This window comes from Petromyzon marinus, chromosome 5 (assembly GCF_048934315.1).
Source record: "Petromyzon marinus isolate PM22_M1 ecotype Great Lakes invasive population chromosome 5, UKy_Petmar_22M1.pri1.0, whole genome shotgun sequence".
In the NCBI taxonomy this organism is placed as follows: Eukaryota; Metazoa; Chordata; class Hyperoartia; order Petromyzontiformes; family Petromyzontidae; genus Petromyzon; species Petromyzon marinus.
Window position 1 is genome coordinate 8,090,905 of NC_133671.1, and position 25,256 is coordinate 8,116,160.

Genomic DNA, 25,256 nt, shown 5'->3' on the forward strand with positions numbered 1-25,256 from the left:
CTGTCTCTCACTGTTCAAATAAACCTGCCATTAAAATTATAGACTGATCATTTCTTTGTCAGTGGGCAAACGTACAAAATCAGCAGGGGATAAAATACTTTTTTTCCCTCACTGTATATGGTGTCAGCCCAGTATCGAGGTTTTTGATAGGATGAACATTCCGTTTCTGTCCATCAAAGCCACCATTGTTGGATCTATTTATGTTAGATATTTAAATTTCTATGTGTATATGTCCGTGTCTGTCCCACCCAAAAGTTTTTTTCATGATTTTACAACAAAGATATTTTTTCTCTCATGATTTTGTGACAAATAATCATAGGATAATAACCCAATCATAGTATATTCGGAGAAAAAAAACGTTGGCTGGGTGGCTGGAGGGCGGGACAGGTGGACGGATGGTCACGTCCAAAGGACTTGCGGGCTACTGGTCCATTTGTTTGTGTTAATTTTCTCCAGTTGCTCGAGTTTTATTCTCACATCGCAAAACACCCTTAACACATAATTGGCCACACATCTCGACGCAGGACCATCGTAAAAACGAGTGAAACTGAAATAGTTGAATACAACGTAATTATTTATTTCCATTAGATATTTTGAAGACACGCATGCAATATAATTTAGAGCTCTTTGTCAATCCACTACTGAGTGAAGGCACCTTCCCGTTCCGCATTGGTTGTGGGGGTTCTTTGAGAAGGGGAGAGGCCAATGATTGGTGCAGATCTCATTCACGATTGACGTTAGCCATTGGCTGGGACTCAAACCTAGGTGATGTGTTCACACAACTCACACTGACTGACACGGCGTGGGGAGGCCTCCACCCAGCAGTGGATTGACAAGGGGCTGTAAATCATGACATAAAGTACATTATTATTTAAACACGTGGCCTTTCAAGACCAATACGATTCGTAATATATTTTTTCAATCAGAGTTTGTGTGATTAAGATGTGTGTTGTACACTGGATTGTGGATCGCTCTCCGACACACCAGCCAGTGGTGCTGAAGAAGTAATACACTGGGATGCTTGTTCACGTGTTAACTTTATTAATTGGCTATGGGGCCGTCCATCAATGGCGTCACGCGATTTTGGACGATTTTTGACCCCCCTCCACCTCCCCATCGTCACACGGCGTCACAAAAAGTCAGACCCCCCCCCCTTAAATATGACGTCACAAAGCTCTGCCCCCCCCCCCAAAAAAATAAAACATGCTTCAAATCGCTTTAAACTATTGTCATTGCAGTGCGTAATTAATGTGGCGCTGCACTCTGATGTTGTAGGAGAAAACATTTATTAAAAAGTCTATTTAATTAAGTAGAACGTGTTGTCTATATTTATTTAAAGTTGCGCATTTTGACGTGACGTCACATTTCTCAACTCCACCTCGTCACACATCGTCACAAATGTCTGACCTCCCCCCCCCAGGTGCGTGACGTCATTTATGGACGGCCCCTGGAGGATGGTGTACGACATACATTTTATTTCCGCAATCTGATCCAAAAATGTATTACGAAATACCTTATTGTTATAGTTTATCATCAACTGGACACGACTTAAGCTTATTCTTTGGCATCACTGAGACCCGGCAACGTCAACCATGATTGTATACACCTGATGCACCAGTAATGTCGCTCACTTTTATATGAATATTCGGGCTAGTAAACCACGTTCACCTGAGAGCCATCAGCCCTCACGTCGAGCTTAACCTGACACAGACTCAGCGAGTCCATCCTCCCAGGGATGACGATGAAGACGTATCGGCCCAACTGTGATTGGCACGGGAAGCGCACCGATTGGCCCGGAGTCACGAAGATGTCGCCTGCGCACCTGGAAGACAGCGCAGCGGTGCGACCGCGATCAGAGCAACGCGCAACCCAGGAGCACACAGCCCGAGTGGACACGTGGCAGCAAGACGCTTCAGAATTCGCCAACGGCCGCAGCTTTGTCTCCACTCCGAAAAGCATTTGAATCTTAAAAATCAGAAGCATTATTTTTGTGGCCACTCTCATACAACCCCCCCCCCCCCTCAAATTTAAACAGTGTAGGTGGCAGTGGCAATTCTATAAATTAACCTATGGGACTTGTACCCCCTCTCCCATCCCCACCTCGTAATGGCTGAAGTAACAATTACGTTCACATGAAAGAGGTAATTATGACCAATACCACCATGACTCACCATCGCTTCCTTACTTCTTCCAGATCCCGTAGGTGGTGACAAGTGACGGCTGAGGATAAGGGTTCGCACTTACTGGGTGTTTAATGCCCCAGTATTTAAAAAAAGTGCCTCACATCACTTTACATCTCAAACATTCCAATGCCCGCCTTTAGTTGTGTATAGCTCTAGCCTGAGGGGCAGCTGACCTCCAAGATCTCATCGCACTGCTGGAAGTTTTACACTGGTTGTGGATGTGGGAATCCTCCCTCCCATACTTGGGGCCCCCTGTTTCCTGTGTCGTGGGATCTCCACTGGTTCGAGGCTTGTATTGGGGAAACCTGCACAGTGTTACACTGACTCACTACGAGTTGTCAGACCTCAGAAACCAAGCCTGGTTACTACTTGGAATGGATGATCACTAACACATGCCCAGGTAATACAGATGTGGGGTCGTGAAGTGACTAGGAGTTCATAATAGAGGTTTTTGGGTTAGATCGCATAAATATATAAATGTGTCGTTAAAACCCGCCACCACCCGACAGCCAACTAGTAAGGGTTGTCACGTAAACAGAACGTGGCCAATTCGTCACTAGTACAGCACACAGGTGTGTTGGAGAGCCAAGCCACAACAATCTGAGTATGTATGATATTGGTCGCGAAAGCTTACATGTTAAACTAACTGTCCAGTGTCACCCCCTCGTTTCAGTTTCAGTTTAATTTATTTGGTATAGCCCTGTGAGCCATTCGGCTCTTGAATCGGGTGCAACCGCAACAAACAAAAAACAAAAACATGAACAAGAAAACATCATAAAGTGACTTTGTGTGGCTGTGCAAACAGAAAATCCAGGAAAAACATCAAAATATTCCAGAAAAAGCACCGTACACCAACGCTGTGTGCAGAAATCCCAGTGGGATGCAAGTCAAATAACAACAACCACAAGACAACCTAGATTTAGGCCATCAGTCTAACTCCGTACTACAACAAACAAACATGGCCAAACCAAAAAACTTTTCGAAATCACCAAAATAAAGCCATAAAAGCAATGTAACAGTGATCATAGGAACTGTGGCCGAATTTTCACCATAAACAACATGTACCACCAAACCCTGCAGCCATAGCTGGCTGTATGAGTCACTCCACAACAGCAGGAGCATCAGTCGGAGTATCAAAATTTTTAATGCACCTTTAAGATCAGCACACTAAATAAAAATACAGATAATACTTTGCAGCGGTCATCCGGAGCGAAACATTTTATTTTATTTTAGGCCACTGAATAGCAGTGGCAGCTAGGGGTGTACGACTCCTCTAGAGCAGTTTTGAGTGAAGATCTCATAAGTAGTGATTCAAGTTGCAGTTTATTAGAAATAGCATTCCAGACCCTGGGGGCATCAATAGCAAAGGCCCTTCCTCCAGTATTTGTACGGCAATAGGGAATGTGAAGCTGGTAAATGAGCGAAGACCTTAGGTCAATAAAGTATTACAGCTTTCGTGACTGCATAAAATTACTCATTGGTTTTGTCGGTAAAGTCACGTATGTAGAAATACAATAAAATTATATTAAAACAAAAAACTATCACGACGTTTCGATCACAACGCAAGCGATCTTCATCAGGTGTCAAGAACAAATCACGGAGGTAAATACAACAAAAAGATGAGAGACGAGAATTCAACAAACCTGAAATAACATTATGTGAAGCACATCCAGTCAGGCCAACAACACAGTTAGACACTTCCTGGCGGACCACGAATTTCAGAAGAGTGTTAAATTTCGTGTTCAACCTTTGGATTGCACATACCAGCATAGATAGAATGAAAAATACGAGGTACACAGTCAGTAGAAATACATATACAAGTCCTCTTGTAACCTCTTGTAAATACAAAACGGCAGCTCAAGAAAGGGCACATCTTACACATAATTACAACGGTAACTTCCCCGTAGCAGTGTGATAATAAAGTATTAAAGCTTTCGTGACTGCATAAAATTACTCATTGGTTTTTTCGGTAAAGTCACGTATGTAGAAATACAAAAGGTGGTCATTTTTTGAGCTGCCGTTTTGTATTTACAAGAGGTGGTCCTTTTTTGAGCTGCCGTTTTGTATGTGTAAGATGTGCATGTTTGAGCTGCCGCTCTCGCTCTGGCCCCTCCCCCCCTTCAACCGTATTTCCTATTTAGGCTTCTGTTCATCCCTCCGCCCCCCCCCCCCCTCTCTCTGCCTCCCTGTCCGTCTTTCCTCCCTCCTTACCTCTTGGTGGACTTGTATATGTATTTCTACTGACCGTGTACCTCGTATTTTTCATTCTATCTATGCTGGTATGTGCAATCCAAAGGTTGAACACGAAATTTAACACTCTTCTGAAATTTGTGGTCTGCCAGGAAGTGTCTAACTGTGTTGTTGGCCTGACTGGATGTGCTTCACATAATGTTTTTTCAGGTTTGTTGAATTCTCGTCTCTCATCTTTTGGTTGTATTTACCTCCGTGATTTGTTCTTGACACCTGATGAAGATCGCTTGTGTTGTGATCAAAACGTCGTGATTGTTTTTGTTTTAACATGATTTTATTGTATTTATACATACTATAGTTCACATTTGTTCTTTGAAACAGAGAGGAGATCCAGCAGGTAGTCTGCGGATTTTTTTGTAAGTACATCGTGAATAAATAAGATCTGGTGCACAAGCCGTCGAACATTAAGAGATGTTAAGTTTGACCCAATGTAGAGATCACAGTTGTGAGTCCTATATGGGCAGTTCAATGCAAATCTTAAGGCCGAGTGATAAATGGAATCAAGCTTCTTCAGTACAGTACTTGGGGCTGATTTATACATGATGTCACAGAACATCGGGGGGAAGCAGTGCTTGTGTCGATACAGAAACCAATTTTTATGTTTGTCTTTTTACCAATATAATCAATGTGATCTTCAAAATTCAGTTTTGAATCCAGGATGACCCCAAGATACTTATAGATATTGACTTGCTCTATTTGATCATTATTTAAGGAATGTAATTGGGGAAAAATAACTTACTGCTTTAGTCCTGGTGAGAAGCATAGCACTTTGGTTTTGGAGGTATTCAGGACTAGTTTAAGAGCAACTAGCTAATTTTGTAGTTTGTTTAAATCACCCTGTAGCTTAGTAATCACGTCATCCGGAGAGCGGCCAGCAGTAATCAGTATCGTGTCATCTGCAAAAAGATTAACCCTGGAATGATCCAAGTCAGTGCCCAAGTCATTGACATAAAGAGAGAACAAAAGGGGGCCGAGGATGGAACCCTGTGGAACCCCTTTTGTTATCTTAACACTGTTTGACCTCCAACCATCTGTGAATACAGTTTGGTGCGAGAAAAGAGGTAATTTTTAACCATTTTATTGCGTTTTCGGAAAAATCGAGGCAATTTAGTTTACTTAGCAGGGTGTTGTGGTCTACTGTATCAAAAGCTTTGGACAGGTCAAGGAAAAAGACAGGCGCAGTACTGCTTATTATCAAGGCTACTGTAAATGCGATTCAGAGAGTCTAATGCAGCAGATGTGGTGCTGTATTTTTTTTCAGAACCGAGATTGTTTTAGATGTAATAGATTGTTGGTGGACAGGAAACTGCTAATTTGATCAATAATTTTTCAAAAATTTTCATCAACGGGGACAAAATTGAGATAGGTCTGTAGTTATTTGGATCATCTTTAGGACCCCCTTTGTGAAGTGGATGGACATAGGAATGTTTCCATTCTAGAGGAACTGATGCTTCTTTGATGGACAGGTTGAAAATATGGGCTGTAGGTTTGTATATTAGGTGATCAACAGTTAGTAGAGCAAAAACGGAAATACTATCTGCTCCGGTAGAATAGGACCCTTTGAGGTAGGACAGCTGTTTCAGAACGTTACTTTCGTGGATTGGCTGAAAAGTAAATTCGTTTAATGTTTGGACATGGGTGTAGGAATTTGCATAAGCAGGGGTGACTCCCAATACATTATCAAAAAGATTACCAGCTTCAGAAAAATGAAGGTTAAAATTGTCAACTATTTTTTTGGGATCTGAAAAATATTCCACATTTCGGTTAAGCTCAACGGGCAGATTATCTGTTTTGGATGCCTTTTCTATACATTTGGTTGTTTTCCAGAAAATCCTGGCATTTCCATGTGAATCCAGGAGAGTGGAGGAAAAGTAGGCATTTTTTGCATGACGTATTTTTTTTACGCATCTATTCCTTAAAATCCTGTATTCTAGCCAATGATTGACCAAATTACTTTTCTTCTTCTTTGGTTCTTTCGGTAAAGTCACGTAGAATGAGAATAAAATAATAAATTGATCAAATAAAATAACACAATAATATTCTCACGACGTTTCGGCCACAACACAAGCGGCCTTCATCAGGTGAAGGGACGCGACTGTCTGGAGGACAGCGCTGGAGTGAAAAAGCCACGCTCAGATCGCGACCTTTAAGCTGTGTGAGAAGAAACAAAGCGCCTTGACAAAGGAATTAGCATAGAATTTTGCATTGAAATGGCTGATGATCTCACCCCAAAAATGAAGGAGTGATCACTAAGGTTATTACCCAAAACACCAGTCAGTGCGAAATTGTGAGGGGCATTTGTCAATAGGACGTCAAGCAGAGATGACTGTCCCGGATTTTTTTTAGGTTGAAACAGGTTAAATTCATCTGCCAAATTTGTGGCTACGGCCAGCGGGTTTAGCCAATTCCAATTTAGATCACCCACTAAAACTATTTCACCTTTAGGGAGGCCCCCAAAAAGCTCTCTCAGTGCAGATCCAGCTTCAACATACTTCCCACTAGGTGGTCTATAGCAGCACACTACCAATATCTGTTGATTATTTGGGAGAGTTTTTCTGAGAGCCAGACCTTCAAAGCAACATTTTTACACAAGGAGTGAGCTGGTATTACGAATATAGATGGCAATTCCACCTCCTTTAGATCCTCGGTCAAGCCGAAAAAAGTTGTAGTTGTCAATCGTAATCTGCAAGTCATTGACGGCAGGAGTGAGAAATGTTTCTGTTAGGCAAAAAATGTCCGGGTCAAGATTTGCCACTTCTAGTTTTAGTTGACAATTTAATCACAAGCCCTCTGATGTTGACATGTAGAACACCAACACCTTTTCTGCCAGAAAAATCTACAGAATTATACGAGTTCTTTACATTTGGGCCAGGATGTAGCTCAATACCACCCAGAAATAAGAAAAGTAGAATTAATAGTTTGCACAGGTATTTTCTGTGAAAGGATGAAGAGCGGCGAACCTTGGACGAATAGCAGCAGCTCGCAGATGGTGTTATTTTTAAGAGCAGAATGAAGTTTGGAAGGAGTGCTGGTGAAGTAATGGGACAAAGATAGGGTTTAAAAGGATAAAATGATGGAGTGTAGAAGTGTCTATAAGCTGTTTTCATTTGCAGGTGTAGTGGCAAATCGAGCAACAAGCATGGACGCAAAGTAACGAGGGTAGCCGTTTGTAGAGTTGAGTGTGGCACTAGATATGGCCGGGAGGGACAACAGCAGGATGTGTGGCTCTTCTCCAGGTACTACCAACATGCCTCCGATTATCACGGTTGGCGACGTACAAGTGCAAAAGAAGTTCAACATGCCAAATGCTCATCAATGGAAGATCCCCAATGCAGGACGCTTCTATTTGTGTGACCAGGCGAGGCTTTGCTGGGTAAATAATCGGTATTGTTGTTGTTACTTACAGGGCATTCTTGCTGTGATTGGACCATTCTCCCACTTTAATGTGCACTCCAAAGAGACGAATGCCCTCCGTGTCGTCTCGATTGGTGATGCTGACGGCATCCACCGTGTACACGTCGTCAAGCGTGATGCAGAACCAGGGCTCCCACTCGTAGCTGGTGGCGCTGCACATCCCACTGCAGAAGTTGGTGCCGTTTGTACCGTCAATGGCTTTGGACGCGTTGTGGTCAGGCCCGGCTGTGCTCGACTGCATCGCCTCCCCGTACACCACGATCACTGGTCAAATACAATTTTCATGACAAGGACTCAGTGGCGGCTCATGACTCCAGGTTGAGGCGGCTACATATTCTGTCTCAGGTTTTCGAAATCTCAGGCCTCACGGATGCAGGTAGATTTGTTGAGTGACCGGAATGCAATGGCCGAGGTGGCCTCGTCAGAGCTCTCTCCACCGGATGGACACTCTGCAGCCCGTGCAGCTTACCCAGCAGAACCGTTCTGGTGGGAGCGCGGTATTCATTGATTCATCATTATCTCACATTTCCCACACATTCCGATTTGAATAAAGCGACCTGCATGCATCGCCTGAGACTGTAAAAGGTGACGTGGCACTTTGTTGTGTCCTCAAGTTAAAGTGTGTAATGCCATCGCTTGACAGGGCAATAACAACCTCCGAATACCAAAAAAAACATTATTAATTAAAACCGTATTACTTTTGCTAAGTAATTACGATGGTTAATAAACAAGCATCTAATTGAAGACCTGAGGAAGGAGCATCCCTGGTTTATTTCTGCCCCGACAATTGAGGACAACTCTGAAGTGTCTGAACAACACATGGAAGGTGCGCAATATTTCCTCCGTAAATGAAAGATCTGGACCCACCAAACCGGGAATGTGGTGAGGTGCAAACCACCGTCCGAACATCACTGATGACCGCCCAAAACAACACGCGTGTTCTGGTGGAACGAGCGGAATCCGCTCAGCTACCCCGGATACTGTGTAATGGCTTATAAATTAAATATACAAAAACAGCAAAAGCTCTGTTATTTGGCACTTTACCATCCGGAATGCTCTAATTAACGGGCATCTGTCATAGACGGCAATATGAATCTTCCTTCGCGTACCCGTGCACATTTTTTGTTCTCGTCATTCATGAGTATTCATCTTCCCGTTTTTTATTTGCTCAGTAGTGGGGGGTTTGTGTTCGCATCATCAATTGATGTGCGGTGTTGTGGGATGGCAATTGCATGAATGACGCTCTATAAAATGAAATTATTATTTGTTGTTGTTTACGGGAGCTTCAGGACGCTGCCGAGTAATGGCGCTAGCGGCAGTCTATACAAAGAATACTCTACCACTGTATTTTGTACTCTAAACGGGCCCGACTGCTTCTCTACAATCAACTTAGAATGTTCTACAACTGACCGGTGAGTACCTCTGTCAAAGAGCATATTACTTCTTATGTCATCATTAAAATGTAGGGCTTAGTTTTTTTCTTGAAAAGTTTTATGTAACTTGGAAAATGTGGTGAACCATAAGTATAACCCTCAGATAACCGGCATATTTAACGAACCAGCACCCTTAATTCCCCATGGATTCTGGATAACAGATTTTTGTTGTTGTTGATGTTGCTGTATATCCTTTCTTTCCCCCCACCCCACAAACCCCATACGAAACAAGAAAAATATGATTGATAAAGATTCTAATTATATTCCAATTGAGTGAAACAAGTCTCGCGATCGATTGCGAAAGTGGCCCCGATTGATGATGTTCCTGAATGACTTCTGAAGCCACCACTATGCCCTGCAAAGTGTTCATTGCATGGCAACACTCACAGCCTCAGTTCACAGACCTGGTGTATGTATAGCTATCCACAATGTAAATGTGAAATAAGGCTTTTGGTGCAGTCATTGGTGATCAAGCTGAGACCACCAACTCAACACACGACGAATCCTGGTTTAATCTCTATTCTCGCCCAGTAGCTCAACAGTGTTAGGTCATGGCTATGACCTGGCCGTTATACATTGCTCGAGAGCTAAGACTTCACTCAACACCTGAGATTTCATCAGTGCTGTTTCAGTGTTCTGCCAGTCATTATGAGTCCCAGGAGCCATCCAGCCGCCTAAGGATATTTCCTTGTTTGACAGAAAGCTATGTCAATTAATATGGTAAACACAAGAATGGGAAACTGATTCGCATACTCTAATTGGCCTTGGTTTACAGGAATAATCTCAAGAGAATCGCTTCACATACTTCCATTTTCCAAGAGGGGAGCAGTGGAGACTTGAACCTCGTATAAACTCAACGGAGTATAGGATGTGAAATTGAAGAAGATGTAGCGTCCCTTCACTCCTTTACAGTTAAATGTCACCACGGTGTTTGGGGCAGCCTCCTCCAGAGTTTTGCACCTGCAACAAATATAGAACCGTTGTGATTACGAACATCAACTCTGGCTATGCCCTTCATCTGCAAAACAGCAGTTCGATGCTTACTTAGACGTTTAGTGATTTTGTTGTTCCGGCGTTGCCATGTCCTGGTGAAATTTAGCTGGAAGGTACTGAAAAAAAAACATTAGATTCACAAATTTTGATTTAAAGCTTTCGTGACTGCAGGGATTCATAGTCTTGGTTCTTTCGGTAAAGTCACGTAGAAGGGAAAAAATAAAATAATAAAAATATAAAACAATACAATTCTCACGACGTTTCGACTGCAACACAAGCAATCATCATCAGGTGTGAAAACCACAGAAAGACCATTTGAAAAAAGTGGCAGTTTTTTTAACGTTAGCACCACGGAGAGCGATTTGGCAGTTATTCAGATGGACGAGTCCATCTATGTACGGAAAAGAGGAGGGGGGAGACGAAAATAATGGATGCGCTCTGAAAGCCACCGTAAGCGTGAACAATCAATTAAGACCCAAAATGGTTTATCAAATCCTTCCAATGATTGCTAAGCCAGAATCCATCTTCTCGTTTGAAATTGTTTCTGTGTTTGTATATGTGGATAGCCTCATGAACGAATCTCTCATGGTAGCCAGATGGCTTGCAAAGAACCTCTGTCTTGGAGAAGTCAATGTCATGTGAGCCTACTGAATTATAACAGTGATCTGCCACGACCGAGGTGTTGGTCGATTCACAGTCACCCCTCTGGAGCCAATAAAATAAGCACCACTTCGTGAGAATTCAACAGTGTTTTTACTGTGGGGAGATTGGCCCCTACATTGGCAATGTATAATTTGCACCACTGATAATGAGTGCCACTCCAGTCGTGGCCCTGAGTAAATTTCTAATTTGAGCCGGGAAAGATCTGACATTTCAGCCATAGCACTTGCGGTACGATTCAGGAACACCATGGCCTACTCTTGTCACAGAGTCACTGATGGTGATTATTGCAGACAACGCACTTTTGTACATCCCCGCAAAGAAGAACTGTGTTCTGAACACACTATCGTGAGGCTCCTATGAGGCCCCCACAAACCAACCCGCATGTGACCTGGCAGTCTGTAATGTAGACTGTAGCCTGGTTCTTAACCTGAGTGAGCGTTCTGGCAGTCTATAATGTAGACTTATTCTTGGTTCTTTCAGTAATACAAATAAAATAAATATTAAAAAATGCAAATAAAAACTAAAAACCACGACGTTTCGATCCCAACACAAGCGGTCATCATCAGGAAAAGGGGGGTTAGCCTCTAAAGGCAAACTGTTCATAAAGGTTTAAAGATGGGCATATCCCAAGTGTGTCAGCAGCATAGCTGTCCGACGACCGCTTGTGTTGGGATCGAAACGTCGTGGTTTTTAGTTTTTATTTGCGTTTTTTTATATTTATTTTATTTGTATTACTGAAAGAACCAAGAATAAGTCTACATTATAGACTGCCAGTACACTTACTCCGATTAAGAACCAGGCTACAGTCTACATGAGTGTTTTTTGTTATTTGTATGAAATGTTTATTATTTTTATTCACTTTATTTTTTTCTATCTACGTGACTTTACCGAAAGAACCAAATAATACTATTCATGATTATTAATGAGGTTGGCTAGTCGACGTGGATTGACGTCACGTGCAGGACACAGACATTCTTGGCTCATTATAGTAATAAATGGCTCTTTTATGCAGTCATTGGTGACCAGACAGAGACCATCATATTCACTCCACGTAAGATTTGTGTTTTGGGCCAAAGGCTGGTATTCTAACCTACATGTCCGGGTTTCTGCCTTAGAATTCCCACTGCGAATTGCATTGGCCTCCTGTGTTTCACAGGAAATCAGCCTATTTTCTGAAGCAATACTCAGATCAAGAGGTCATCATGAACATGTCGTTGATGCCACTGCAGCTCACCATTTCTTTCTTCTGTAGCACGCCAAAACAATTGCACAGTCAACACCCAACCTCCGAGGACTGCTCTGAAAGTCTTAATATCACCAACATCTGACTTTACGTCTTCCCAAATAATTCCCAAGCTCTGGGTGTCCCCAGTGCTTGTTTAAGTAACCTGCCCTTCCCAATCTTGTGCATATACTCTGTTACAACCTCTTCATCCTCATTACAACTATTACACTCTCCTTCCGTGTTTTATTTGTAACTTACATGTTGTTTATCCCATCCTGGCATGAACACTCTTGCATCTTCTATATGTAACTGTACTCCTAGGCCAGAAGTATTTTATAGTAGATTTGTTCAGGGTCCAGTGGCAGGTGGTCAACTAACATTTTTGGCAATGGCCTTTTCTAGCCACTGAACATGGACCTCTGCCCAAACGGTTAGTCTACTTTATATTTTCCTGTAATAAGCCAGTACTAATGATGATGTAGACTTATGAAGGCTGAGAATGTTAAATTCGAGGAACAGCAGACATAATGCACATATTTCAATTGGGATATACTTGCTTCACATATTTGGTCACGTCGTCGGAAGACATTCCAATGTGGACTTCAGAAGATATGTGTTTGTATTTATTATCGTTCTTGAACGTTATATTCACAGCGTAGACGTCGACCTCCTTATGCATGTCCAGTTTCCACCAACTTTGATCAAGACCACCCTTCGAGCTCGTGTATAACTCGTTCCTGTTGTAGCACATCAGCGTGTTTCCGTCAATGGCGAGGGAAAACCAACTGTCTCCACAATAGGTGATGGCCTTGTCTGCACCTAGAAGGTGAAGGAGAAAGAAAGCACTTGTGTATAATCTGCAGTTTGTAGTGGAGTGATACATAGAGCGATGCTTAAGTCGGGTATAGGGCAGTCACATATCCACCCTCACCAATTGAACCAATAAGCAAATAAATCGGCCACACCCAATGCAGTCTAACTAAACACAATGTAACTGCCACTTTCGATAAATATTCACTTTTGCAACCTTACCACATGTTGGCCTATACCTCATTCCTCAGCGAGTCGGATATGCAATGTGCCGTATATTATAGCAATGACGAGGGTGAAGTATGTTCAAGCAGGGTTTTAAATTAAATTGTGCAAAAACAAGTAAAGAATGAGTCCACACGACGGGAGTCTTTTTGGTACAGCTGTATTATATTCTTTCTCTCCCCAAACTTTCTGGAACTCTCCCAAACTTCCTCTCGGCTCTCCTCTCTCCTTATTTCCCGCCAAATATACCCCCTTCAGGTTCCCTCCAAACTGCTGTCTTTTTATTCACGGCTTGATTCCGTCACCTGTCTTTACTTCTCTTAGGTGTGTTCCCGCATCCTTGCGTGACCCTCACTTCACCTTGAGTGTTGGTCCCGTGATTCCTCACTTGTGTTACGTGACATTCCCCAAGTTGCACGTACGCCACCAGCACGAGCACCAGCTTCATTGTCCTGAAACACAAAACGGCACAAATCAGCCTGCGTGACGGGCACAGGCAGCTTCGACCTGGGGCAAGGGGGCACTCGACCTGTAGGTAAGTGAACATTTCCCTCTCGATATATCCTGGATCGTTGCGAGGCTGGCTGGCTTGGAGTACTGATAAGTATAAGTGTAAGGCACGACCGCTAGAGTACAGGAAAACCGAGCCCAACTCGGCTTTATTGAGCACGGGGCGATGTTTCGGCGATACAGGAATCCCTCGCCAACCGCAGATTTGACAACCGCGGTTACATGTATTCGCGGTTTATTACACTATGTAACAACATTTTTGTTCCTGGGTAGTAACTGTTATTTTGTAATTGCTTATGCCTAAAAAGTATAGAAAATGGCTATTATTCCCCACAAACTTTGCTTTTGTGACCAGGACAGTGATATTTTGAAATGTACCGATTTTCAATGAGAAAATGGGCGAATTTGTATTTTTTCTTTCACATAAAGTCAGAAAAAAAAACATATAAATCAAAATTAACATGTATTTGTACTAAAGTAATACAAAAATGACTACAAAAGATTTAGAAGTGAGTAGTTTTTCGAGATGTACAATTATACTGTAAATCACTTTCACGAATCAGCCTTCCATCATGTTCTCGTTATACTGTCCTTGGTAGCGGCATTCAAAGTCCAGTATATCCTGGTGGAATCGCCTGCCTTGCTCCTCCGAGTACACTCCCATGTTCTCCTTGAATTCATCAAGATGAGCATCAAGGATGTGGACTTTGAGGGACATCCTACAGCCCATTGTGCCGTAGTTCTTCACCAGAGTCTCAACCAACTCCACATAGTTTTTGACCTTGTGATTGCCCAGGAAGCCACGAACCACTGCGACAAAGCTGTTCCAAGCCGCTTTCTCCTTACTAGTGAGCTTCTTGGGGAATTAATTACACTCCAGGATATTCTGTAGCGTTGACCTTTGCCTCAGACAGCTTAGGGAAGAAGTCTTGGAGGTACTTTAAGGCTGCCGACTCCTTATCTACAGCTCTGACAAATTGTTTCATAAGGCCCAATTTTACGTGGAGTGGTGGCATCAGCACCTTCTGGGGGTCCACCAGTGGCTCCCATTTGACGTTGTCCCTCCCCACAGAGAACTCGGTCTGTTGCGACCAGTCCCGCCTGTGGTAGTGCGCCTTGGTGTCCCTGCTGTCCCAAAGGACTCTATACCATAGAGCCCAATGCATTTCCGACAAGGAACACATTGCTAGTGAACTCAAGCACGTACACCAAGCTCTCAAGGCTAATGGTTACTCCGACTACACAATCCGCAAAGCCATCACTCCAACCATGAAGAAGGATCCTCTTGAGGAGCCATTCAAAACCATCACCTTACCCTACATTGCCGGGGTCACAAAAAAATCTCCAAAATCCTGAATAAACACAAGATCCAGGTCCTATTCAACACAGTACATAAAATCTGTGATCTGGTTCCATCTGTAAAAGATGTGGTTCCAGACATACAGTACCCGGGCATCTACAAACTAAGTTGCCTCTGTGGTAGCAGCTACATTGGAGAAACCAAACGACATATCTCGGACCGCATCCGTGAACATAAAGCAAACTTGAAACACGGTAGGACGAACACCTCAGCCGTGGCAGATCACTGTTTTAATTCTGTAGGCTCACATGACATTGACTTCTCCAAGACGGAGGTTCTCTGCAAGCCATCCGGCTACCATGAGAGATTCGTTCATGAGGCTATCCATATATACAAACACAGAGAAAATTCAAACGAGAAGATGGATTCCGGCTTAGTAACCATTGGAAAGACGTTATAAACCATTTCGGTTCTTGATTGATTGTATTTTACGGTGACTTTCAGACCGCAGTCCATTCGCTGGCACTGCCTCATAGTACCTTTCACACGACGATCAATAGTATAGTTTATAGCATTTTGTATAATAATAATAGTATAACAGTGTAATGTTTAACATAATTCATAAGGCAATATATAGTACCGTAATTGTATAGTGAATATACAGCAGTGTGGTATACAGTATGGTTAGTATAATAATACATTGTGTAATACTACAAGTCTAATATTTTATAGTCTAAAGTATAAGGTAGTGTATAGTAACGCATTGTATAATTCAAGGGTGGGGTTTGTCTATGGATACGATATTATAAAATGTAGTTTAGATTAAAAGGTATACTATTGTAATGTATAGTAGTCTAGTTTATAGCATAGTTATAACGCAACACAGGACAGAGCAGCGCGCCGTGGCCGTTTCCTCCTCTTCCCCACCCCCCTCCTCTGTTCCGAACATAGATGGACTCGTCCGTCTGAAGAAAGCTCGTCGCTCTCCGTGGTGTTAATCCCTCATACTAACATCATGCTAATCCCCCAGTTACATGCTAATTTACTGTTGATATGTAAACTCCTCTCCCCCCTCCTCCGTTCCGTACATAGATGGACTCGTTCGTCTGAACAAAGCTTGTCGCTCTCCGTGGTGCTAATCCCTCACACCAACATCATGCTAATCCCCCAGTTACATGCTAATTTATATGTAAACTCCTCTCCCCCCTCCTCCGGTCCGAGCTCGTCCGAACTCGTCGCTCTCCGTGGTGCTCATGCTCATGCTCCTCCGGTCCGAGCTCGTCGCTCTCCATGGTACTCATGCTAATCCCCCAGTTACATGCTAATTTATATGTAAACTCCTTTGTCAAGGTGCTCTGTTCCTCCCACACAGCTTAAAAGACGCTGTCAAGCTTGGCAGGGTTCACTCAAGCGCTGTCTTCTGGACAGTCCTGTTTCTTCACCTGAGGAAGGCTACTTGTGTTGTGGCCGAAACGTCGTGAGAATTTTATTGTTATTATTATTTTTATTATTTATCTCCATTCTATGTGACTTTACCGAAAGAACCCAGAAGATAAATCCCTGCAGTCACGAAAGCTTTAAATAGTAATTTTCAAGTTGCAGTGTTAGCGACGAGCCTCGGGCTGGGAATTTAGTATCAGGGGCGAGCATTGGGCGTAAGTGAAGCAATGCGGGCAGAATAATAGAGACGGCTGTTTTGTGCCGAGGTGAAATTTAAAAATAGAGTACACAGACCATAAATAGAGAGCGACTCAGCATCCTTGAGTACAATAACAGTGGCGGAAATAATATAGAATTAGTTCTACAAAGAGGGAGGGGTGATCATTTTGGACCCAGGAACGCAAGCCTATTTTCTCATAAGGTCTATTATTTGTCGAACACGGTTTTATCCACCACGGTTTTATCCAACACAGAATTTTTCAGGAACGTAACCCCAACATTCAACGAGGTGTGCCTGTATAAGATACGCCTATCCACAATAATAATTTTCCTATGTAATTATCCCCTATGGAGCATTCAGTATCAAACCAATGTATAAGCCGTTGCTCATGAAGTCACGGTGAATTCTCAGTCCATTACACATGTGGTCATTGAACTCTCAGATAATAGCATACAAACAATGAGATATTTTTTTATCACTTTGCAAAAAACAACAACACACTTTTATATCAAGAATGTTGTACTACAATCACAAAGTTACGAGTTCAACTCCAGGCCGGGGTTTGACAGCCCATCATCCTACCTCGGTCGAAAAAATTATTGCCACTTTATGGAAAGGCAATGGCGGATGTCCTAATAGAGACTTTAGCGCTGTGCGATAGGAATGTGTAATTTCCACCGTTGGCTCAGGGCAGACGACATAAGTGCCACCATCCCACTGCGTTCAAGCAAGGCGGCACTTGGGTATTTAAACATAGAACACGCTACGAGAGATGCCACATTCGTGTTTCAGATATACAAGCCCTGCTGCTGCTGCTTGGGTATATTTCACGATCTACAGATGAAGACATCAGCATGTGAATGTATCTGCATCCTTATGACTAAAATCCGAATACCTTTTTATTTTCACGATTGATTTGTGGCTCAGATCGCATAACCAGAACGTGTGTCCTAAACTCTCCACCTGAAGTTGTCACGTGAAAAAAAACGCGTCAATGTATTACTGATTCAGCACCACCAGTAATGTTGGAGAGCAATCCAAACAAATATTTTAATATTGGATTACAGACGTGCCACTAGTAATTATAACCGGCATCGTCAGACAGTTACCAGGAATCTTACATTCAGAATAATATCGGTCGTAAAAACCTAAGTATTACATTTACCTCATGGGACCTCCTTTGCCAGTACCAAGATATGAGAATAGGTTTTTCCCCTTTTTTCTGGCAACAAACAGGTGTTTAAGATGTTAAAACACCAAACTGAAATCTTTTACAAGGAATCATGTCTGCATTAACCACAATACTTGTCGTCAGAATGCAAAAAAAACATACTCTGATAATATATGCATTGTCTTTGAAACTGATTGGTCCACACCAGAGACAGCTTTCTTTTGAAGCCTAATCAATTGGCGGTGACCCGGGCCACGATGGTGACCCGGGGGTGCCAAAACCTCCATAACTCGAAAACCAGAAGGCCTATGAAGACGGGAGATGTCACCGAGCCCGATACGCACGCCAAATATGGAAATAAAAAACAAACGCAAAACACCCATAAACAAGGGGGGCTGCTCGGGATTTGTGCATGGCAACGGCTGTTTATTGCTTGTTTTGAAAGTACATCAGGATGCTGGTCTGGTCATTCCCCGGCACGTTCTGCTTCTTACGGGGGCGGCCACCCTCCTTGTCTTTGGGAGCGAGACCACTTGGAGGCAATGGCGCACCGGGCGCTCCTTTGGTACGGCCGGCGGTCACGGTCGTGCTGGCGGGATCGACATCGTCATCATCATCGCTCCCAGCGTCGCCCTCAGGCAGGACAGGGTGGTAGTACCAGCAGCGATGCTCCCAGAAAAAAAAACCTTAAACTATGCCCGGCCCACCAATATTTTGCGGTGACCCGGGCTACCGCCAATCGATTCAATTACTCTTTGGTTCTTTCGGTAAAGTCACGTAGAAAATAAAATCAAATAATAGAATACGACGTTTCGGTTGCAACACAAGCAACCATCATCAGAAAGAGACACACAAAGACACGCCGAGCGAGACACACGCCAAGACAATGTCTCTCTCTACATGTGTGTCTGCTTATGTTGTGTCCGTGTCTGTGTTTTATCATTCATTCTTACCCGATGATGGTTGCTTGTGTTGCAACCGAAACATCGTATTCTATTATTATTAGATGGTTTTTTCCTACGTGACTTTACCGAAAGAACCAAAGAGTAATGCATATGCAGCGGATTAACGCGCGCATACAGGGAGGATTGTAAAGACGCACGAGTTATGGACAGTGGGGTCGTGTAGTTGCCGGACAGGTGCGAAGTGGGGATAGCGGCACGAGGAAGATAGCTCGTTAAGTTGTTGTAGGATGCGTGGCTGTGATTGGTCAGTTGTTGTGAAGGGAAAAGTGGCGCCACAGTGTCGGGGAGATGTGGGACTGATAACGGCAGGGGCCAGCGACACGAGGCGTCGTTGGGGACGCCGCTTAATTAATTGATGGTTAACGAGGACGGGGATATATTCGGGGACGTGAGAGCGGAGAGGGGAGTTGTTGCTGGGGGCTGGAACGGAGCGGGTCAGAAGAACACAGAGAATCGGGAGAGAGAGAGAGAGAGAAAACATGAGAGACAGAAGAGGCTAGCAGTGGAACAGGGAATAAGGAGAGACAAGGAGAAATGGAGATAGAAACAAGGAGAGACAAAGAGAGACAAGGAGAGACATATAGAGACAGAGACAAGGAGAGACAAGGAGAGACAGAGACAAGGAGAGACAGAGAGAGACATATAGAGACAGAGACAAGGAGAGACAAGGAGAGACAGAGACAAGGAGAGACAGAGAGAGACAGAGAGAGACAAGGAGGGACAGAGAGAGACACAGAGAGAGACAGAGAGAGAGACAAGGAGAGACAAGGAGAGACAGAGACAAGGAGAGACAGAGACAAGGAGAGACAGTGAGAGACAAGGAGAGACAGAGAGAGACAGAGAGAGACAAGGAGGGACAGAGAGAGACAGAGAGAGACAAGGAGGGACAGAGAGAGAGAGACAGAGAGAGAGACAGAGAGAGACAGAGACAAGGAGAGACAGAGAGAGAGACAGAGAGAGACAAGGAGAGACAGAGAGAGACAGAGAGAGACAAGGAGAGACAGAGAGAGACAAGGAGGGACAGAGAGAGAGAGACAGAGAGAGAGAGAGACAGAGAGAGACAGAGACAAGGAGAGACAGAAAGAGACAGCGAGAGACAAGGAGAGACAGAGACAAGGAGAGACATAGAGAGAGAGACAGAGAGAGACAGAGACAAGGAGAGACAGAGAGAGACAGAGACAAGGAGAGACAGAGAGAGAGACAGAGAGAGACAGAGACAAGGAGAGACAGAGAGAGACAGAGAGAGACAAGGAGAGACAGAGAGAGACAGAGAGAGACAAGGAGAGACAGAGAGAGACAAGGAGGGACAGAGAAAGAGACAGAGAGAGACAGAGACAAGGAGAGACAGAAAGAGACAGCGAGAGACAAGGAGAGACAGAGAGAGACAGAGACAAGGAGAGAAAGAGAGAGAGACAGAGAGAGACGGAGACAAGGAGAGACAGAGAGAGACAGAGACAAGGAGAGACAGAGAGAGACAGAGAGACAAGGAGGGACAGAGAGAGACAGAGAGAGACAGAGACAAGGAGAGAGAGACAAGGAGAGACAGAGACAAGGAGAGACAGAGAGAGACAAGGAGAGACAGAGAGAGACAGAGACAAGGAGAGACAGAGAGAGACAGAGAGAGACAAGGAGGGACAAGGAGAGACAGAGAGAGACAGAGACAAGGAGAGACAGAGAGAGACAGAGACAAGGAGAGACAGAGACAGTGAGAGACAGCGAGAGACGGGGAGAGACGGGGAGAGACAGCGAGAGACGGGGAGAGACAGGGAGAGAGACGGCGAGAGACAGGGAGAGAGACGGGGAGAGACAGGGAGAGACCGCGAGAGACAGCGAGAGACGGCGAGAGACAGGGAGAGACAGGGAGAGGCGGGGAGAGACAGGGAGAGACAGCGAGAGACAGGGAGAGACGGGCAGAGACAGCGAGAGACGGGCAGAGACAGGGAGAGACAGCGAGAGACAGGGAGAGACAGGGAGAGATGGGCAGAGACAGCGAGAGACGGGCAGAGACAAGGAGAAACAAGGAGAGACAGCGAGAGACAGGGAGAGACAGCGAGAGACAGGGAGAGACAGCGAGAGATGGGGAGAGACAGCGAGAGACGGCGGGAGACGGCAAGAGACGGGGAGAGACGGCGAGAGACGGGGAGAGACGGCGAGAGACAGGGAGAGACGGGCAGAGACAGGGACGACGGTCAAAGACAGCGAGAGACGGTCAAAGTCAGCGAGAGACAGGGAGAGACAGGGAGAGACAGGTCAGAGACAGCGAGAGATGGGGAGAGACAGCGGGAGACAGCGAGAGACGGGGAGAGACAGCGAGAGACGGGGAGAGACAGCGAGAGACGGGGAGAGACGGGGAGAGACGGCGAGAGACGGGGAGAGACGAGGAGAGACGGCGAGAGACGGGGAGAGACAGCGAGAGACAGGGAGAGACGGCGGGAGACAGCGAGAGACGGGGAGAGGCAGCGAGAGACGGGGAGAGACAGCGAGAGACGGGGAGAGACTGCGAGAGACGGCGAGAGACGGCGAGAGACAGCGAGAGACGGGGAGAGACTGCGAGAGACTGCGAGAGACGGGGAGAGACAGCGAGAGACAGGGAGAGACGGCGGGAAACAGCGAGAGACGGGGAGAGACAGCGAGAGACGGGGAGAGACAGCGAGAGACCGCGAGAGACGGCGAGAGACGGGGCGAGACAGCGAGAGACAGCGATAGACAGGGCGAGACGGCGGGAGACAGCGAGAGACGGGGAGAGACAACGAGAGACAACGAGAGACGGCGAGAGACGGGGAGAGACGGGGAGAGACAGCGAGAGACAACGAGAGACGGCGAGAGACGGCGAGAGACAGCGAGAGACGGGGAGAGAGACACGGAGAGAGAGGGGGAGAGACAACGAGAGACGGCGAGAGACGGGGAGAGACAGGGAGAGAGACGGGGAGAGACGGCGAGAGACGTCGGGAGACAGCGAGAGACGGGGAGAGACAGCGAGAGACGGGGAGAGACAGCGAGAGACGGGGAGAGACTGCGAGAGACGGCGAGAGACAGCGAGAGACGGGGAGAGACTGCGAGAGACTGCGAGAGACGGGGAGAGACAGCGAGAGACAGGGAGAGACGGCGGGAGACAGCGAGAGACGGGGAGAGACAGCGAGAGACGGGGAGAGACAGCGAGAGACCGCGAGAGACGGCGAGAGACGGGGCGAGACAGCGAGAGACAGCGAGAGACAGGGCGAGACGGCGGGAGACAGCGAGAGACGGGGAGAGACAACGAGAGACAACGAGAGACGGCGAGAGACGGGGAGAGACGGGGAGAGACAGCGAGAGACAACGAGAGACGGCGAGAGACGGCGAGAGACAGCGAGAGACGGGGAGAGAGACACGGAGAGAGAGGGGGAGAGACAACGAGAGACGGCGAGAGACGGGGAGAGACAGGGAGAGAGACGGGGAGAGACAGCGAGAGACAACGAGAGACGGCGAGAGACGGCGAGAGACAGGGAGAGAGACGGGGAGAGACGGCGAGAGACAGCGAGAGACGGGGAGAGAGACACGGAGAGAGAGGGGGAGAGACAACGAGAGACGGCGAGAGACGGGGAGAGGCACGGAGAGACGGGGAGAGACAGCGAGAGACAACGAGAGACGGCGAGAGACGGCGAGAGACAGGGAGAGAGACGGGGAGAGACGGCGAGAGACAGGGAGAGAGACGGGGAGAGACGGCGAGAGACGGCGAGAGACGGGGAGAGACACGGAGAGACGGGGAGAGACGGGGAGAGACATGGAGAGAGACAGGGAGAGAGACAGCGAGCGACGGGCAGAGACGGGGAGAGACGAGAGACGGGGAGAGACAGCGAGAGACGGGGAGAGACATGGAGAGAGACAGGGAGAGAGACGGCGAGCGACGGGGAGAGACGGCAAGAGACGGGGAGAGACATGGAGAGAGACAGGGAGAGAGACAGCGAGCGACGGGCAGAGACGGGGAGAGACAACGAGAGACGGGGAGAGACAGCGAGAGACGGGGAGAGACATGGAGAGAGACAGGGAGAGAGACAGCGAGCGACGGGGAGAGACAGCAAGAGACGGGGAGAGACATGGAGAGAGACAGGGAGAGAGACAGCGAGAGACGGGCAGAGACAGCGAGAGACAGCGAGAAACGGGGACTGGGAGCGGAGCGAGCGAGGCAAGCGGAGCAGCGAGCGAAGCGGCGGCGAGCAGAGAAAGTCGCTGAAGTCGTCACGGGTGTTGAATGTGAAGAGTTTGTAATAAAAGTGGCATCGGAGAAAAGAAGACGTTGTCCGTGTGAAGTCGACCACTACACATATATTTTCAGAGTATGTTTTTTGTTTACATTCTGACCACAAGTATTGTGGTTAATGCAGACATGATTCTTTGTAAAAGGTTTCAGTTTGGTGTTTTAACATCTCAAACGCCTGTGTGTTGCCAGTTAAAAGGCGAACAACATTTACCCGCGTTTGTTGTGTTATAGTACAACATTATAGTACACTTACTTGGTAGTCCGTCAATCCTGCAGTCTGCTGACGGTATGTCTAATGGGTGTTGCATCTTTTTTACTCTTAACCTCAACCAAATAACGCTTTAAATGGTGTTTGTGTTTGGACATAGAGTATGTCTTGAATTCAATGTGCCATTGTTTTTTTCTCACAAAGCGAAACAATGACACAATTCACTTCTCGATTCAAGAACAATATCGCCTGGGTGTTTGGTAACATGCTCACAGCTGTCTTCGTGCATCAAGGTACAAGGTAAATATTGACCAAATGTAACCTTTCCTTTCAAAATGCAGCTGAAGCTGTAATCATCATTGCAATGAATGTGTTAAAATATACGGTATTAGCAATTGCCAATTATTTAGCTATTTCGAATAACTATTTTTTTCGTAACATTGTTCCAACGATGTATGTAATATGTATTATTTGATTTTTTTTATTTAAAGCTTTCGTGACTACAGGGATTCATATTCTTGGTTCTTTCGGTAAAGTCACGTAGAAGGGAAACAATAAAATAATAAAAATATATAAAACAATAAAATTCTTACGACGTTTCGACTACAACACAAGCAATCATCATCAGGTGTGAAAACCACAACAAAAAAAGTTGAAAAAAGTGGCGGTTATTTTTAACGTTAGCACCACGGAAAGCGATTTGACAGTATGTTCAGATGGACGAGTCCATCTATGTTCGGAAAAGTGGGGGGAGACGAAAAATAATGGCTTTTAGACTGCATCCATTATTTTTCGTCTCCCCCCCTCCTTTTTCCGAACATAGATGGACTCGTCCATCTGAACAAACTGTCAAATCGCTCTCCGTGGTGCTAACGTTAAAAAACCGCCACTTTTTTCAAATTTTCTTGTGGTTTTCACACCTGATGATGATTGCTTGTGTTGCAGTCGAAACGTCGTGAGAATTTCATAGTTTTATTTTATTGTTTCCCTTCTACGTGACTTTACCGAAAGAACCAAGAATATGTATTATTTGGTTAATAAAAATTGCTGTGGATAGACATCCAGCAGTGGATAAAGCTGGCTGCTGCGAATGATGACGAGGACAAATCCTTTACCAGATTTCAATATTGGTGGGCTGACGTTGATGACGTGGCAATGAGTTGCAAGCAGTTTGCGTGTTACATCTTTGCAGTACTATTCATGGTTTAGATTGATCACTCTCCACTAATGTTCGTCATTTCTACGTACAGGAATCGAACTCAAGTAGCCAGATTTATAGGACATGCGTTCGATAACAGGAGTGAAAGATGGCAGCCTTCACGGGGTCCACTCTCTTAAGTGAAAAATCACGAGTCATGCCATCATCGACCTGGTGACTAAACATCAGTCAATGATCTCTCAAGTCTCCAGAGCATCAACTCATCTGTTAATGTAGCAACTAAACCTACAAGATGACTTCACAACCATTCAAAACAACGCTATAGGCTTGAAACTCCTCCAGAATGCAAACAAGGCACAATGTTCGACTTGCAGCACTGCTACATATCAGAGCCACTGCAATATGTCTGCAATAAGTGGCTCCGACACGATAAGAACTTAAGTCGTTTATTAATAAATCTTCGGTACACCTTGGTTGTCTCTCGTCTCTCTCTCACTTCGTAATGATTGCCGCCCAGGCGGCTTCGCTGCCCCGCGCCACGTGGCGCTCACCCCGCTCTCTAACACGTCGCTGGCTGACGGCATGCTAGGGAGAGGTTGAGCGGCTGGAGGTCGAGCCGCCACGTGGCCGATGGGGATGGCGGTGCAGCAGCGACGGAGAGCTCCTCTTGATTCTTCACGCACCGACCTCGCATCTTGCCCCGGCCCCCGCTTATATACGCTCCCCGGCGGCTAAGCCCCGCCTCTGGCCACGCCCCTCATAGAACCTTCAGGAACGTTCCAGAGGCTTCCCGGGTGGCTCCGCCCTTTTCACCTTTGCTCTAAATGTAAACCCTTACCCCAGATAACCC

General features: G+C 45.5%; 1 protein-coding gene across 1 annotated transcript; it reads right to left on the reverse strand.

Annotated features, from left to right (window-relative positions):
* Positions 1 to 377: 377 nt before the first annotated feature.
* On the reverse strand, positions 378 to 23,367 carry LOC116938990 (fucolectin-3-like). The gene is made up of 6 exons (XM_032946798.2): positions 23,293 to 23,367; positions 13,557 to 13,648; positions 12,719 to 12,980; positions 10,086 to 10,240; positions 7,838 to 8,111; positions 378 to 1,822 (listed from the first exon to the last, which is right to left on the reverse strand). Exons 2-6 carry the CDS (start codon positions 13,642 to 13,644, stop codon positions 1,651 to 1,653), a joined length of 951 nt encoding a protein of 316 aa, XP_032802689.2. The 5' UTR covers positions 13,645 to 13,648; positions 23,293 to 23,367; the 3' UTR covers positions 378 to 1,650.
* Positions 23,368 to 25,256: the final 1,889 nt, after the last annotated feature.

Bases quoted from the DNA above. Each gene is read 5' to 3' on its own strand.
- LOC116938990 (XM_032946798.2), bottom strand. From the start codon at position 13,644: ATGAAGCTGGTGCTCGTGCTGGTGGCGTACGTGCAACTTGGGGAATGT. The intron at 12,981-13,556 runs GTGAAGTGAGGG...TTCACCTTCTAG, and splicing joins TCACGGGACCAACACTCAAG to GTGCAGACAAGGCCATCACC. The intron at 8,112-10,085 runs GTATGTGAAGCG...GTATTTGACCAG, and splicing joins TCCCCTCTTGGAAAATGGAA to TGATCGTGGTGTACGGGGAG.